General features: G+C 40.0%; 1 protein-coding gene across 2 annotated transcripts in view; it reads left to right on the top strand.

Moving 5' to 3' along the window:
- TLR6 (toll-like receptor 6) overlaps nucleotides 1–11,936 on the top strand; it is a 17,041-nt gene extending 5,105 nt beyond the window's left edge. The window contains exons 2-3 of one of the 2 annotated variants that reach the window (XM_011949111.1): nucleotides 2,130–2,279; nucleotides 9,199–11,936. In XM_011949111.1, coding sequence (XP_011804501.1) covers nucleotides 9,263–11,653 — 2,391 coding nt within the window. In that variant the 5' untranslated portion in view covers nucleotides 2,130–2,279; nucleotides 9,199–9,262 and the 3' untranslated portion in view covers nucleotides 11,654–11,936. The remainder of the gene's footprint in view (nucleotides 1–2,129; nucleotides 2,280–9,198) is intronic. The other variant, XM_011949110.1, reaches the window with a different exon arrangement.
- Nucleotides 11,937–14,637: the final 2,701 nt, after the last annotated feature.

The following is a 14,637-nucleotide window of genomic DNA, read 5'->3' on the forward strand; positions in this document are numbered from 1 at the left end:
CAGGTTTCACCATGTTGGCCTGTGGTCATCCATCCACCTAAGGTGGCCTGACCTAAGGTGATCCATCCACCTCGGCCTTCCAAAGTGCTGGGATTACAGAGGTGAGCCACTATGCCCGGCCCCCGTCTCTAGTAATTTTCCACTGTTGCTGTAACAAATTACCACAAACTTTGTGGCTTAAAACAATATACATTTATTATCTTACCATTCTGTAGGATAGGAGTATGACACAGGTCTTTTTGGGCTAAAACTGGCAAGGCTGCATTCTTTCTGGAGGCTCTAGGAGAGAATCCAGGTACTTGCCTTTTCAAACTTCTAGAGGCTGCTGACATTTCTTGACTCATGGTCCCCTTCCTTTATCTTCAGGGCCAGCAAGGTTGGGCCAAGTTCTTCTTATATCACATCACCCTGGCATCCTCTCTGCCTTCCTCTTCCACTTTTAAGGATGCTGGTGATTACACTGGGGCCACCCAAATAATTCAGGATGATCTTCCTATTTTAAGATCAGCTGATTAGCAACTATAATTTCATCTGCAACATTAATTTTCCTTTGCCATGTGACATACCATATTCACCCATCTGAGGATTAGAAGTAGACATCTTTGGGAGGCCAATATTCTATCATAGGTGAGTCCCTTTCCGGATTTCAGAGACTTCTTGGTTTCAGTCCCCTAAGTGTCCCCTTGCCTTTTAGTGTTTTATGGATCTATCTATTGATCCATTGATACAGATAAAACTTTAATAGATAGATATAGATATAACTTAATATTTTAAAAAATATTTGGTCATTTCAGGAATTAAAAGGCAAGAAGAGGAAGCTGGAACATATACAGACCACCTTTTTGACTATCTTAATTTGTAATGTTTGTATTTGAAAATGTCATTTTGTTACCCAGGCTGGAGTGCAGTGGCACAATCTTGGTTCACTGCAACCTCCACCTCCCAGGTTCAAGCGATTCTCCTGTCTCAGCCTCCCAAGTAACTGGGACTACAGGTGTGCACCACTGCACCTGGCTAATTTTTGTTTGTTTGTTTAGTAGAGACAGGGTTTCACCTTGTTGGCAAGGCTAGTCTCGAACTCCTCACCTCAGGAGATCCACCCACCTCAGCCTCCCAAAGTGCTGGGATTACAGGTCTGAGCCACCACGCCAGGCCTCTTAGAACATTTTAAAATGTGATTTTTAAAGTTTATTTTACAGTCAGAAATATGACTTTTATAATTTATGTTTTGGGATACTTAAGATATATGTATTTGACCTAAAAAACCATTGATTTTAGTAAATGCACCATGAACTCTAGAGACTTAGACATATGATATTCTCTTTTTGTAGGGTACAATTTATGTCTCTATTAAATCTTTATTAATTATCTCATTCAAATTTCCATATATGTTTATTTTTTGCTACTTGATCTAACAGTGACCCAGAGAAATATGCTAAATACTTTTGCTCACGATGTCTCCTTATGTTTTGTAACATTTTTTGCTTTCTAAATTTTGATGCAATATTACTTGCTGCATAAGTGTTCTTATCTGTTACATCTTCATTGTGAGCTATTTGTTTTGACCATATAACCAGTATAAAGTAGTAGCTTCTTCTATCATTGCCCAGGTCTCTAGTACTCTGACCAATATATACTTTGTATATATTGTGTATACAAACTGCAATTCCTGATGAACATCGCTGCCAGTATTCCAGTTGCTGTCCATATCTGTAAGTATTGTTGTCTGAGTTACACATCTCAGAATGCAGTGTGCTCCCTAAAGTGGTTCCCTGCCCCATGTCCAACTCTTACCTGCTAGTGTCCATCACTAAGTGTAAAGTCTGGAGAGAATGGAGTGTGGCAGTCCATAGAAGGAAAACTCAGCATGCTGATCCACTTATATCAGTACCACTGGGGTAAAAGGGACACTGCCTAATTACTCATTAAGTACTAGTTGGAATTCATCCTCAGTGTTTGAATCAGACAGAGAGAGGACAAATTTCTTCCTGCCTTTCTTCAGGGAGTCTGTTTTCCTGAGACAAAGCTTGAGTGTGGCAGGTTTGCCCTAACACAGCTCCAGTTACATTTTTGTGAGTGAAGATGCTCCTGGATCCTGCCATTACATTTCTGTGCTTCCTTGTTTTCAGTGGCAAAGTGGATTTTCAAATATATGTGTGTCTCTGTGGGTGTTCTGATGTGCGGTTGGGAGAAATTATATGGATCAGTGAAGAGCTTTTAACCATATGCCATTCTGTAACAAAAGTTCCCCAACTCAGTTTTCACTCTTCCAAAGAATGGTTGGTTGAAACTCTACTCATCTCTTGCCTGTTTTACTATTTCCAATATATCCTCTGACGATGAAAAGTGGATCCTTTGTAAATAAAGGACTCATCTCTTGCCTGTTTTACTATTTCCAGTATATCCCCTGATGGTGAAAAGTGGATCCTTTGTAAATAAAGGACTCATCTCTTGACTGTTTTACTATTTCCAGTATATCCCCTGATGGTGAAAAGTGGATCCTTTGTAAATAAAGGACTCATCTCTTGAGTGCTTTACTAGTTCCAGTATATCCCCTGGTGGTGAAAAATGGGTCCTTTGTAAATAAAACTGAGCAGTGAGTGGATATCAGTGTTTGTTTTTGCTTTTCTATTTGTTCTTGCTTTTCTATTTGTTCTTGCTTCCTTGAGGTTTGTTGTTAGGTTGTTTATTTCAAATCCTTCTACTTTTTTTGATGGAGGCATTTATTGCTATGAATTTCCGTCTTAGCACTGTTTTTGCTGTATCTCCCAGGCTTTGGTGTGCTGTGTTTGCATTTTAATTTTTTTCAAGAAATTTTTTTACCTCCTATTTAATTTCTTCATTCACCCAGTGGTTGTTCAGGAGCATGTTGCTTAATTTCCATGTATTTATACAGTTTCCAAAGTTCATCTTGTTATTGATTTGTAGTTTTATTCCATTGTGATCTGAGAAAATACTTGATATGATTTGATTTTTAAAACTTTGTTGAAACTTGTTTTGTGTCCTAAGATATGGTCTATTCTGGACAATGTTCCATGTACTGATGAGAAGAATGTGTACTCTGCAGCTATCAGATGAAATGTTCTGTAAGTATCAGTTAGGTCCATTTGGTCTAAAGTGCAGTTTAAATCCAATGTTTCTTTGCTGATATTCTGTTTAAATGATGTGTTCAGTGCTGAGAGTGGGATGTTGAAGTTCCCAACTATTATTGTATTGGAGTCTATTTCTCTCTTTTGATCTAATAGTATTTGCTTTAGATATCTGGGTGTTCCTGTGTGGGACACATATATACTTAGAATTGTTATATCCTTTTGCTGAATTGATCCTTTTAACATTATATAATGGCTTTTTTGTCTTTTTTAATAGTTTTATACTTAAAGTCTGTTTTATCTGATAAGTATAGCTATTCTTGCTTGCTTTTGGTTTCCGTTGGCAGGGAATATCTTTTTCCTTTCCTTCAATTTCAGTCTATGTGTGTCTTTGAAGGTGAAGTGAGTGTCTTGTAGGCAGCATATAGTTGGATAAGTAAAAAAATCTATTCAGCTAGTTTATATCTTTTAAGTGAGGAAGTTAATCTTTTTACATCCGAGGTTATCACTGATAGGTAAGGACTTATTTCTGTCATTTGGCTCATTGTTTTCCGCTTGTTTTGTGTATCTTTTGTTCCTTTCTTCTTCTCATTGTTTATCCTTGAACTTTGGTGGTTTTCTGCAGTAATAACTTCAACTCTTTTCTCTCTTTTGTTTATGCATTTGCTCTACTAATGAGTTTTATACTTTCATATGTTTTCATAGTGGTAGATATAATCTTTTCATTTCCAGACATTCTACTCTCTTAAGCTTTTCTTGTAGGGCTTGTCTAGTGGTGATGAATTCCCTTAGTTGTCCCTTGTCTGGGAAAGAATATTTCTCCTTCATTATGGAAGGATAGCTTTGATGGGTATAGTCTTCTTGGCTGACAGTTTCTTCTTTCAGCACTTTGAATATATTATCCCATTCTCTCCTGGCCTATAGTTTCTGCTGAAAAATCTGTTAGTCTGATGGGGAGTCTCTTATATATGACTTGACTTTTTTATTCCTTGCTGTTTTTAGGATTCTCTTTTTGTCTTCAACTTTTGAGAGTTTGACTGTGAGCTTCCTCAGAGAGAACATTTTTGAATTAAATCTATTTGGGAATTTTTGAGCTTCTTGTATCTGGATGTCTATACTTCTTGCAAGACCTGGGAAGTTTTTAGCTATTATTTCATTAATTAGGCTTTCTATCCCTTTGCTCATCTCTTCTCCTTCTGGAATGTGAAATTTGTTTGCTTAATGGTATCCCATAGGCTTTCCTTATTCTTTTTTATTCCTTTTTTTTTTTTTTTTGCCTCACTGGGTTATTTCAAAAGACCTTTCAGTTCAGAAATTCTTTCTTTTGCTCAGTCTAGTCTATTGTTTCTTGATATATATATATATGTGTGTGTGTTTGTGTGTGTGTATATATATATATATATATTTTTTTTTTTTGAGATGGAGTTTTGCTCTTGTCACCCAGGCTGGAGCATAATGGCACGATCTCAGCTCACTGCAACCTCCGTCTCCCAGGTTCAAGTGATTCTTGTGCCTCAGCCCCACAAGTAGCTGGGATTATAGGTGCCCACCACCACGCCCAGCTAATTTTTGTATTTTTAAAATTTTTTATTTTTTTCGTAGAGATAGGGTTTCACCATTTTGGCCAGGCTTGTCTCAAACTCCTGAACTCAGGTGATCCACCCACCTCGGGCTGCCAAAGTCCTGGGGTTACAGATGTGAGCCACTGCACCTGGCCTAGTCTATTGTTTGCACAAGCTCTTGATTATATTTTTTTATTTCATTTATTGACTTCTGTAGTTCCAAATTTTCTATTTGGTTCTACTTTTAATATCTATTTCTTTGTTGAACTTCTGACTCAGATCATAAATTGTTTTTCTGATTTCTTTGTATTATTTATCTATGCTCTCTTGTAACTCACTGAGTTTCTTTAGTATCATTATTTTGAATTATTTTTCAGGCATTTTGTAGATTTTCTTTTTGTTGGGATCTGTTATTAGACAATGATTGTGTCCTTTGGAGGTTTCATGTTTCCTTGCACTTTTGTATCTCTTGTGTCCTTATGTTGATATCTATGCATCTGATGTAATAGCTGCTGCTTCCAATTTTATGGATTGACTTTCACAGGGAAAGACTTTTGTCTCTAGGTGTTTTTATAGTGTTAGTTGAGTATAGGGTGCTTTGGCTTTGATTCTGAGTGGGCACAGCAGTGTAGTTTCTGTATGATTTCTTCAGCTATCATCAGTGTCGCTGGCATTTGGGTTCCTCAGTGGCTTAGGTTGCAGTTGTTAGCAGACGCTATGGTAAAGCTTTGCTGGGAATGGGGAAACCAGGCAGGCCTGTTCTCAGGCACCAGTGGTGGCAGCAGTTGCCTAGGCTTGCCGGTTCTCAGGCCCCCGTGTGATGTATGTGGGCACTGGTGGTGATGGGTCCTTGAGCCTACAGGAGATTTAGTTGGATGCGTGCAGTGGCAGTAATGGACCAAGTGGGAGGGCAGGTTCTTGGGCCCCTGTGCAATTTGCGTAGCATCAACTATGGCAGTAGCAAAAGTGGGCCAACCCTCTGGCCCCCAAGTGGTATGCACAGGCAGCAGCAGTGGCAGCAGCAAGCTGGGCAAGCCAGTCCCCAGGAACCCATGTGGCATGCTTGGATGAATGTTGGCCATGGCAGTGGCAGGCAGGCACTAGTAGCAGAGGGCAAGGTGGACCTGTCCTCAGTCTGCTTGGAGGCATGTGTAGATGTGTGGTAGTCCTGCTGCTAGAGAAGGTGGGGTTGCTGTAAGTGGTGGTGGCCCTGGGCAGGTAGCTCTTAGGCTCTGGGGAATGCACATGTTGACTCCCTTTGTCCCAGGGAGAGCCACTAGGTGCACTGTGCTTCCTGTTTCCTGGGATGTAGGGCATTGCATGGGCTAGAGTGCTGAGGACCTAGCTTCACTGCTGATCTTAGCTGGCATTACAATGCTGTAGCCCTCTAGGTGGATGTAGGAGAATATCAGTGGGGCTTCAGGGGTATGGAGATTCAGGGTTGTTGGGCCCCAGAACAGGATGTGTATGGTGAGGGCTGGGCTCTTAAAAGAGCCTTATGCTGAAGCTGTTTGGGTCTCAGGGTATGGGGTATGTGGGACCCAATGTGAAGTCCCATTGTGGAACAATGCCACTGCGTAGGTTCCAGACAGCCTCAGGGCATGTGAGGGCCAAGGAGCTAGCTCATGGCTAGGATTACAGGAGTCCATAGTGGAAATGTGGACCTCTGAAGATCTCTCAGTTATCCTTTCCCTGGAATGGGAAGTTCCTCATGGTTCTGAGCTAGTCCCAGCTGGGCTGGCTGCTTCACTTCCCTCTTCTCCCAAGCCTCAGAGGTGCACTGTCACTTCTCTGCTGAATTCCAGTGTGCTCTCTTAGATGCTCATTCAATGTGTGATTATCTGCTCACTGTTTTGGTCCTTCTTTGCAGAGGGGGTGAGTGCTAGGTGCCTCTATTCAACCATTTTAATGCTTCTCCAGCTTATTTTTTAATTGTTGAATAGTATTTTATTGTGTGAATGTACCAGTTTGTTAATCTTTTTACCTATTGAGGGATATCTTGTTGCTTCCAATGTTTGGCAGTTATGAATAATGCTTCTATAAACATCCACATGGAGTCTTTTATGTGGACATAAATTTTAGGTTCTTTTGATTAAATACCCAGGAATGTGATTTGCTGGATCATATAAGACTATGTTTAGTTTTATAAGAAACTGCCCTCCATAGTGGCTGCACCATTTTGCATTCCCATTAACAGTGAAAGAGAGTTCTTGTTGCTCCACATCCTCACCAACATTTGATGTTGTTTTTGGATTTTACCCATTCTCATAAGTGTAGTGTAATTTCATTGCTGTATTCATCTGCAAAACCATGATGAAATATGATGTCGAATAGCTATTTATATGTGTATTTGCTCTTTATATATCTTCTTTGGTGAGGTGTCTGTTTAGATTTTTGTGCCCATTTAAAAACTAGATTGCTTGTTTTCTTATTGTGGAGCTTAAGAGTTCTTTGCATATTTTGGATACAAGTCCCTATCATATATGAGTTCTGCAAATATCTTCTCTCAATCTATGGTTTGTCTTTTTCACTCTCTTGTAATGTCTTTTGCAAAGCAAAAATTTTAATTTTAATGAAGTCCAACTTAACAGTGTTTTCTTTCTTGGATTATGTTTTTGATGTGGTATCTAAAAAATCATCATCAAATCCAAAGTCACCTAGATTATTTTCTCCTGTGTTATCTTCTGGAAGTTTTATAGTTTTGCATTATACATTTAGGTCTATGGTTAATTTTGAGCTAATTTTTGTGAAAACTGTAAGGTCTGTGTCTAACTTCTTTCTTCTTCTTCTTCTTTTCTTTCTTTCTTTTTTTTTTTTGTATCTGGAGGTCTAATTGTTCCAGCACCATTTGTTGAAAAGACCATCCATTCTCCACCGAGTTGCCTTTGCTCCTTTGTCAAACAGCAGTTGATTATTTTTGTGTGGGGCTATTTCTAAGCTCTGTATTCTGGCCATTTGATCTATTTGTCTATTCTTTCACCAAAACCACAGTGCCTTGATTGCTGTAGCTTTGTAGCAAGCCTCAGTGTTAGGTGGTGTCAGTTATCTGACTTTGTTCTTTTAATTTCTTTTCCTGTGAATAAACAATACTTTCTTGTTTCTTTGCATGGCTAATTTTTTTAAACAAATAAATTAGAGATTCCTTTAAGGCCAAGTTACACAATCAAAAAGACAACAATCTCTTTCCATTTGCTTTTCGCAAGGCTTGTGTTATTTCAGGGCAAAACCCAGAGCAAGTCCACTGGCAAATCTGGGGGCTAGTGATTATTTTGTTTTGATTTTTATTCTTTAAAATCAGACCTTTAAAACACTGTAATGAGGTAACGCTAAAAATCAAATTCTGTCCCCCTTTCCCAGAGCTTTTTTTTTTTTTTTTTTTTGAGATGGAGTGTCACTCTGTCACCCAGGCTGGAGTGCAGGCTTATTGGAGTCTCTACTTCCCCAGGCCCAAACAGTCCTCCCACCTCAGCCTCCCAAGTAGTTGGGACTATAGGCACATGCCATCATGCCCAGCTAATTCTTGTATTTTTTGTAGAGATGGAGTTTCACCATGTTGTGCAGGCTGGCTTTGAACTCCTGGACTCAAGCGATCCCCCTGCTTTGCCCTCCCCAAGTTCTGGGATTACAGGCTTGAGCCACTTTGGCTGGCCTCCCTTTCCCAGAGTGTGTTGCTGCTTTTTATGGCTTATAGTTGCTTGTTTAATGACTTTTCTAAATATTTTTTATAAAGACTATTCTTTATCATGTGTGGCTATTACATTTTCTGTCCAGTTAGCTTAGTGGTCAGCCAGTGACTTGAGATTTCTTTAAACATCTGGAACTAAAACAAAAACAAAACAAAATACCAGGAGCAAAAACAAAAACTCCCCTGATCTTTGCAGATTGGCTGTGTTGGATCACTTTCTCAATGCTTAGCTAGCTTATTCACAGCTCTGCCTTAGCCTTCACTTTCTGCATGCATGGAAGCTGAAGATGAGCCAGAGGTGAAGTTTAGGATTTTCTCAGGTCTCCTCTGAACATGTGTCCAGCCTTGGGCATGTGAGTGGACTTCTAGACTGCTTGGTACATACAGAGATTTCTAAAGCCTTTTTTCTCCCACGTATCTTTTTCTGTATATCTTTGCATATTTCCCAGGCTTTTTGATGTGTCTGCTGCTTGCCCCCTCTGTTAGCCCTTGCTCAGGTGGCTGCAGCTAGTATATTTGCCTTTTTAAGTGTTTACAGCAAACACCACCCAGAAGGCTGTTCCAGCCCTGAGAAAGTTCTAAGGTGTACAAAACAAAGGCAAGCCCCTGAGTGTGAATCTGGTTGGCAGCAACCAGACAGGTCAAAACACACAACCACAATTCTTTGATAACAAGACCTATATTGCCTCTTCTGGCGTGAGCAAGCTATATAACTGGTTATAAAAAGTATCATATTAAATCATGGGAACAGAAACGACTCTACTAGTGAATGAAGAAATCGTTTAGATTTTATGGTTAGTAAGTGGAGGTTTGAGAGTAACCATCCGATCTTTATTAATCTTAGTGTATATTACATTTCTAGAATTTGGACTCATATCAAGATGCTCTGAAGAACAACAACCCTTTAGGATAGCCACTGCAACATCATGACCAAAGACAAAGAACCTATTGTAAAAAGCTTCCATTTTGTTTGCCTTATGATCTTAATAGTTGGAACCAGAATCCAGTTCTCCGACGGAAGTGAATTTGCAGTAGACAAGTCAAAAAGAGGTCTTACTCATGTTCCAAAAGACCTACCGCCAAAAACCAAAGTCTTAGATATGTCTCACAACTACATAGCTGAGCTTCAGGTCTCTGACATGAGCTTTCTGTCAGAGTTGAAAGTTTTGAGACTTTCCCATAACAAAATCCGGCTACTTGATTTAAGTGTTTTCAAGTTCAACCAGGACTTGGAATATTTGGATTTATCTCATAATCAGTTGCAAAAGATATCCTGCCATCCTATTATGAGTTTCAAGCATTTAGATCTCTCATTCAATGACTTCAAGGCCCTGCCTATCTGTAAGCAATTTGGCAACTTGTCACAACTGAATTTCTTGGGGTTGAGTGCTATGAAGTTACAAAAATTAGATTTGCTGCCAATTGCTCACTTGCATCTAAGTTACATCCTTATGGATTTAAGAAATTATTATATAAAAGAAAATGAGACAGAAAGTCTACAAATTCTGAATGCAAAAACACTTCACCTTGTTTTTCACCCAACTAGTTTATTCTCTATCCAAGTGAACATATCAGTTAATACTTTAGGGTGCCTACAACTGACTAATATTAAATTGAATGAAGACAACTGTAAAGTTTTCATTAAATTTTTATTAGAACTCACCAGAGGTCCAACCTTACTGAATTTTACCCTCAATCACATAGAAACAACTTGGAAATGCCTGGTGAGAGTCTTTCAATTTCTTTGGCCCAAACCTGTGGAATATCTCAATATTTACAATTTAACAATAATTGAAAGCATTCATGAAGAAGATTTTACTTATTCTAAAACGACATTGAAAGCATTGAAAATAGAACATATCACGAACCAAGTTGTTATCTTTTCACAGACAGCATTGTATACCGTGTTTTCTGAGATGAACATTATGATGTTAACCATTTCAGATACACCTTTTATACACATGCTGTGTCCTCATGTACCAAGCACATTCAAGTTTTTGAACTTTACCCGGAATGTTTTCACAGATAGTATTTTTGAAAAATGTTCCACGTTAGTTAAGTTGGAGACACTTATCTTACAAAAGAATGGCTTAAAAGACCTTTTCAAAGTAAGTCTCATGACTAAGGATATGCCATCTTTAGAAATACTGGATGTTAGCTGGAATTCTTTGGAATCTGGTAGACATAAGGAAAGCTGCACTTGGATTGAGAGTATAGTGGTGTTAAATTTGTCTTCAAATATACTTACTGACTCTGTTTTCAGATGTTTACCTCCCAGGATCAAGGTACTTGATCTTCACAACAATAAAATAAAGAGCATTCCTAAACAAGTCGTAAAACTGGAAGCTTTGCAAGAACTCAATGTTGCTTTCAATTCTTTAACCGACCTTCCTGGATGTGGCAGCTTTAGCAGCCTTTCTGTACTGATCATTGATTACAATTCAGTTTCCCACCCATCAGCTGATTTCTTCCAGAGCTGCCAGAAGATGAGGTCAATAAAAGCAGGGAACAATCCATTCCAGTGTACCTGTGAGCTAAGAGAATTTGTCAAAAATATAGAGCAAGTATCAAGTGAAGTGGTAGAGGGCTGGCCTGATTCTTATAAGTGTGGCTACCCAGAAAGTTATAGAGGAACCCCTCTAAAGGACTTTCACATGTCTGAATTATCCTGCAACATAACTCTGCTGATCGTCACCATCGGTGCCACCATGCTGGTGTTGACTGTGACTGTGACCTTCCTCTGCATCTACTTGGATCTGCCCTGGTATCTCAGGATGGTGTGCCAGTGGACCCAGACCCGGCGCAGGGCCAGGAACGTACCCTTAGAAGAACTCCAAAGAAATCTCCAGTTTCATGCATTTATTTCATATAGTGAACACGATTCTGCCTGGGTGAAAAATGAATTAGTACCAAACCTAGAGAAAGAAGGTATGCAGATTTGTCTTCATGAGAGAAACTTTGTTCCTGGCAAGAGCATTGTGGAAAATATCATCAACTGCATTGAGAAGAGTTACAAGTCCATCTTTGTTTTGTCTCCCAACTTTGTCCAGAGTGAGTGGTGCCATTATGAACTCTACTTTGCCCATCACAATCTGTTTCATGAAGGATCTAATAACCTAATCCTCATCTTACTGGAACCCATTCCACAGAACAGCATTCCCAACAAATACCACAAGCTGAGGGCTCTGATGACACAGAGGACTTATTTGCAATGGCCCAAGGAGAAAAGCAAATGTGGGCTCTTTTGGGCTAACATTAGAGCCACTTTTAATGTGAAATTAACACTAGTCACTGAAAACAATGATGTGAAATCTTAAAAAAAATTAGAAAACTCAACTTAAGAAACCATATTGCTTGGATGATGGTGAACAGTACAGTTCTAAGTAACCTCCATTATCCTCATGCCTTCAGGAAAGACTTAACAAAAACAACATTTCATCTGGGGAATTGGGCTAGGCGGTGATGTGGTACTCAATTTGCCAGTTAGAGACAGCCCGGTCTCTTCTGGTTTAGTCATTATGTCTCAAATTGAAACAGCCTCTTTTGAGTAAATTCTCAGTTTTTCAGCTCCTCTCCACTCTGCTTTCCCAAATGGATTTTGTGTGAGCAAGAGTTTATATGGCTTCATGGCAGCAAGGAAACAGTCAACTTCAGCGTCATATGCACTGGTCCTCAGAGTGCCCTGTGAATCCTATTGGTTTCTGGGTCAGCATCATCGTTCTCTTCAAGTTTGGGGCTTGGGGAAAAAATTAGATCAGCTACGGCATATAAAAAAGTCTTTTGTTTCACATATGTGTAATAACTTATTTATTTTTTTATCCTGCTACACAAATATGTAATTAACCAATGAGGACTCATGACATAATAGTGTATGTATGTAAAGGGAAATATGGACTTAGTCATAAGCTGTTGAGGTGAAAGACGTGGATTTACCTGCTTTCCAAGAAAACTCAGGGCCAAATTTATTTGTAACTGGGTATTGAGTGGGACTTTTCTGGTTGTCTTAGAATTCTGGCTAAAACCTCAAAGCTAACAAGACAGTAACTGCACCTACATGATACTAGACACAACCAGCCTGGACTTATCAAAAGAGCAGAAAGAGACCAATGACTCCCAGTCTGTATTATCCATCTCTAGAAGACTAGAGTCAAAAGCATGATTAAAGAGTCATTAAGCGGAGGTTCTAGACCATAGGGAGGTTGCTTTGAATTTCTTGCAGACAAGTGTGAGGGACTCTAAGCACAGTAGAAGGTAGCCTGGCATCCCACTCCAAGACTGATAGCTTGCAGAGTAACAGGAGCACACGGGTTCAGTGCAGCAAATGTGGTGTGGCTTGAGAACTCTTGGAAGAGCTTGATGAGTATTTGCTGGAGTTTGGGATGAGGGTGGGCACTGGGAACACAGAGATTGGTAAATAGTGCTTAGCAAATACAAGTGCTTGATAAATATTTGTTGAATGAATAGATGAGTTCTTCCCCCCTGGGGAATTCAGGAGGTGAAAGGTTGGCTTGAGCAACCCAAAATGGCAGGATGAGGGAAGAGAAGTAGTGATAGCAACCTGCCCTTCCATTATTGGCATGGTAAAAGGATATGAATTTCTTCACACGGCTTTGACTATGGAATAGTAGCTGGGCTTGCGTTGTCATGATGGGATATCAGTCAATAGGGTAGCCTGTTGTGCAAAGAGACGATAGCAGTAAGAGGACATGGGGTTAGGCAGAAGAGGGGTTTGGGGTGGAGGTTGCTGCAAGAGGTCAGCCAGATAATGTGCCCCTGCATCATGGAACTGTGCAATGTGGGGTACACTGAAGACCCTCCAATAACTCACAGATGTGCCCTGTGAAAAAACCAGCATTTGGACTCTGCCATAGTAGCTGGCAGGAGCATGTTGGCCTGTTTGCCTTATTCAGTAGTTAACTACAGGAAGATCTGCTCCTCTTTGTGTAACGCCCTCTTCCCTTGCAATGGCATGGGGACATCTAGAATATAGAGAAGACAGAGACAATGGAGGAAGAGTAAACTGACTGTATTCTTTCTTCATTTCACTGCAAGGAAGGCTAAGCAGAATTTTGAATGAGGTGTGAGATTGCTGTTAAATTGGACCGGCCTGGACATTTTAATCCCTTATATAGAGGTGCAAGGACTAAAATGAGATTTGTCACTAAAATTTATGGTATCTGCCCAAGATTCAGGGGTGATGATTGAAGGAGATCCAACAGAACTTTGTTGTAAGGCAGTGGTTAGAGAAAAATGAAGCCCTTGCTTTCTGGACTTAACTCATTCAATAAACTGGTTTCAGCCAGGCATGGTAGCTCACATCTGTAATCCCAGTACTGTGGGAGGATGAGGCAGGTGGATCACTTGAGGTCAGGAGTTCGAGACCAGCCTGGCCAATGTGGTGAAAACCCGTCTGTACTAAAAATACAAAAATTAGCCGGGTGTGGTGGTGCACACCTGTAGTCTCAGCTACTCAGGAGGCTGAGGCAGGAGAATCACTTGAACCTGGGAGAAAGAGGCTGTAGTGAGCTGAGCAACAGAGTGAGACTCCATCTCAAAAAAATTAAAAGAAAGAAACTGTTTTCATAATAGCTGTAACAAAATAAGCCTTAATGACATTTTATTAGCATCATCATCTGTCTGCATTAGCCCTTCCTTTCTCTTCAGGAAAACAACATTTATTTTCCTCCCTAGGCTCTATCCCAAACGGCACATTCTTCCACAACCCCTGTTGAACAGATTTGTTGAACTGTTGCCTAAAATCAATAAAAACAATAAACAACCACAATAACAACAACAACAACAATTGCCACAGATTCTAAATAATCAAGTATTTTTAAATGGTATCAATGTTTCCCACAAAATATTGTTGACATTGAAAATACAGAATTTTAGCATTAATTTTTTTTAAACCTACACCCCCTCAGCGGAGGGGCGTCCCTTCATCCTAGTGGAAAGTAGGGTCCTCACAGTCTCCGTCCCATTCCTCCCGTTTCTTTTCTTCACAGCACACATAACTGTCTAAAATTATCCTGTTTGCTTAGTTGTTTACTCGTTTTGTCTTTCTCTCCTCCAAAGTATAAGCTCCAGGAGAACGGGAGCCTTCTCCACCTGTTCCCTGCCCCTCCCCAGTGCCGAGGGGACCCTGCGCACCCCATTGTAGATGCGCAGTAAAAACTCGTGGGATGAGCAAATGAAACGGTCCCATGCAGGAAATGTCCATGAAGTCCTGGATTTTATCCAAAAATCCCAGGCAGGCGGGCACAGGGATGGCGGGGCTACAGTTCCACGCTGAGCTGCCCGC

This window comes from Colobus angolensis, unplaced genomic scaffold (genome assembly GCF_000951035.1).
Source record: "Colobus angolensis palliatus isolate OR3802 unplaced genomic scaffold, Cang.pa_1.0 Scaffold29, whole genome shotgun sequence".
NCBI lineage: Eukaryota > Metazoa > Chordata > Mammalia > Primates > Cercopithecidae > Colobus > Colobus angolensis.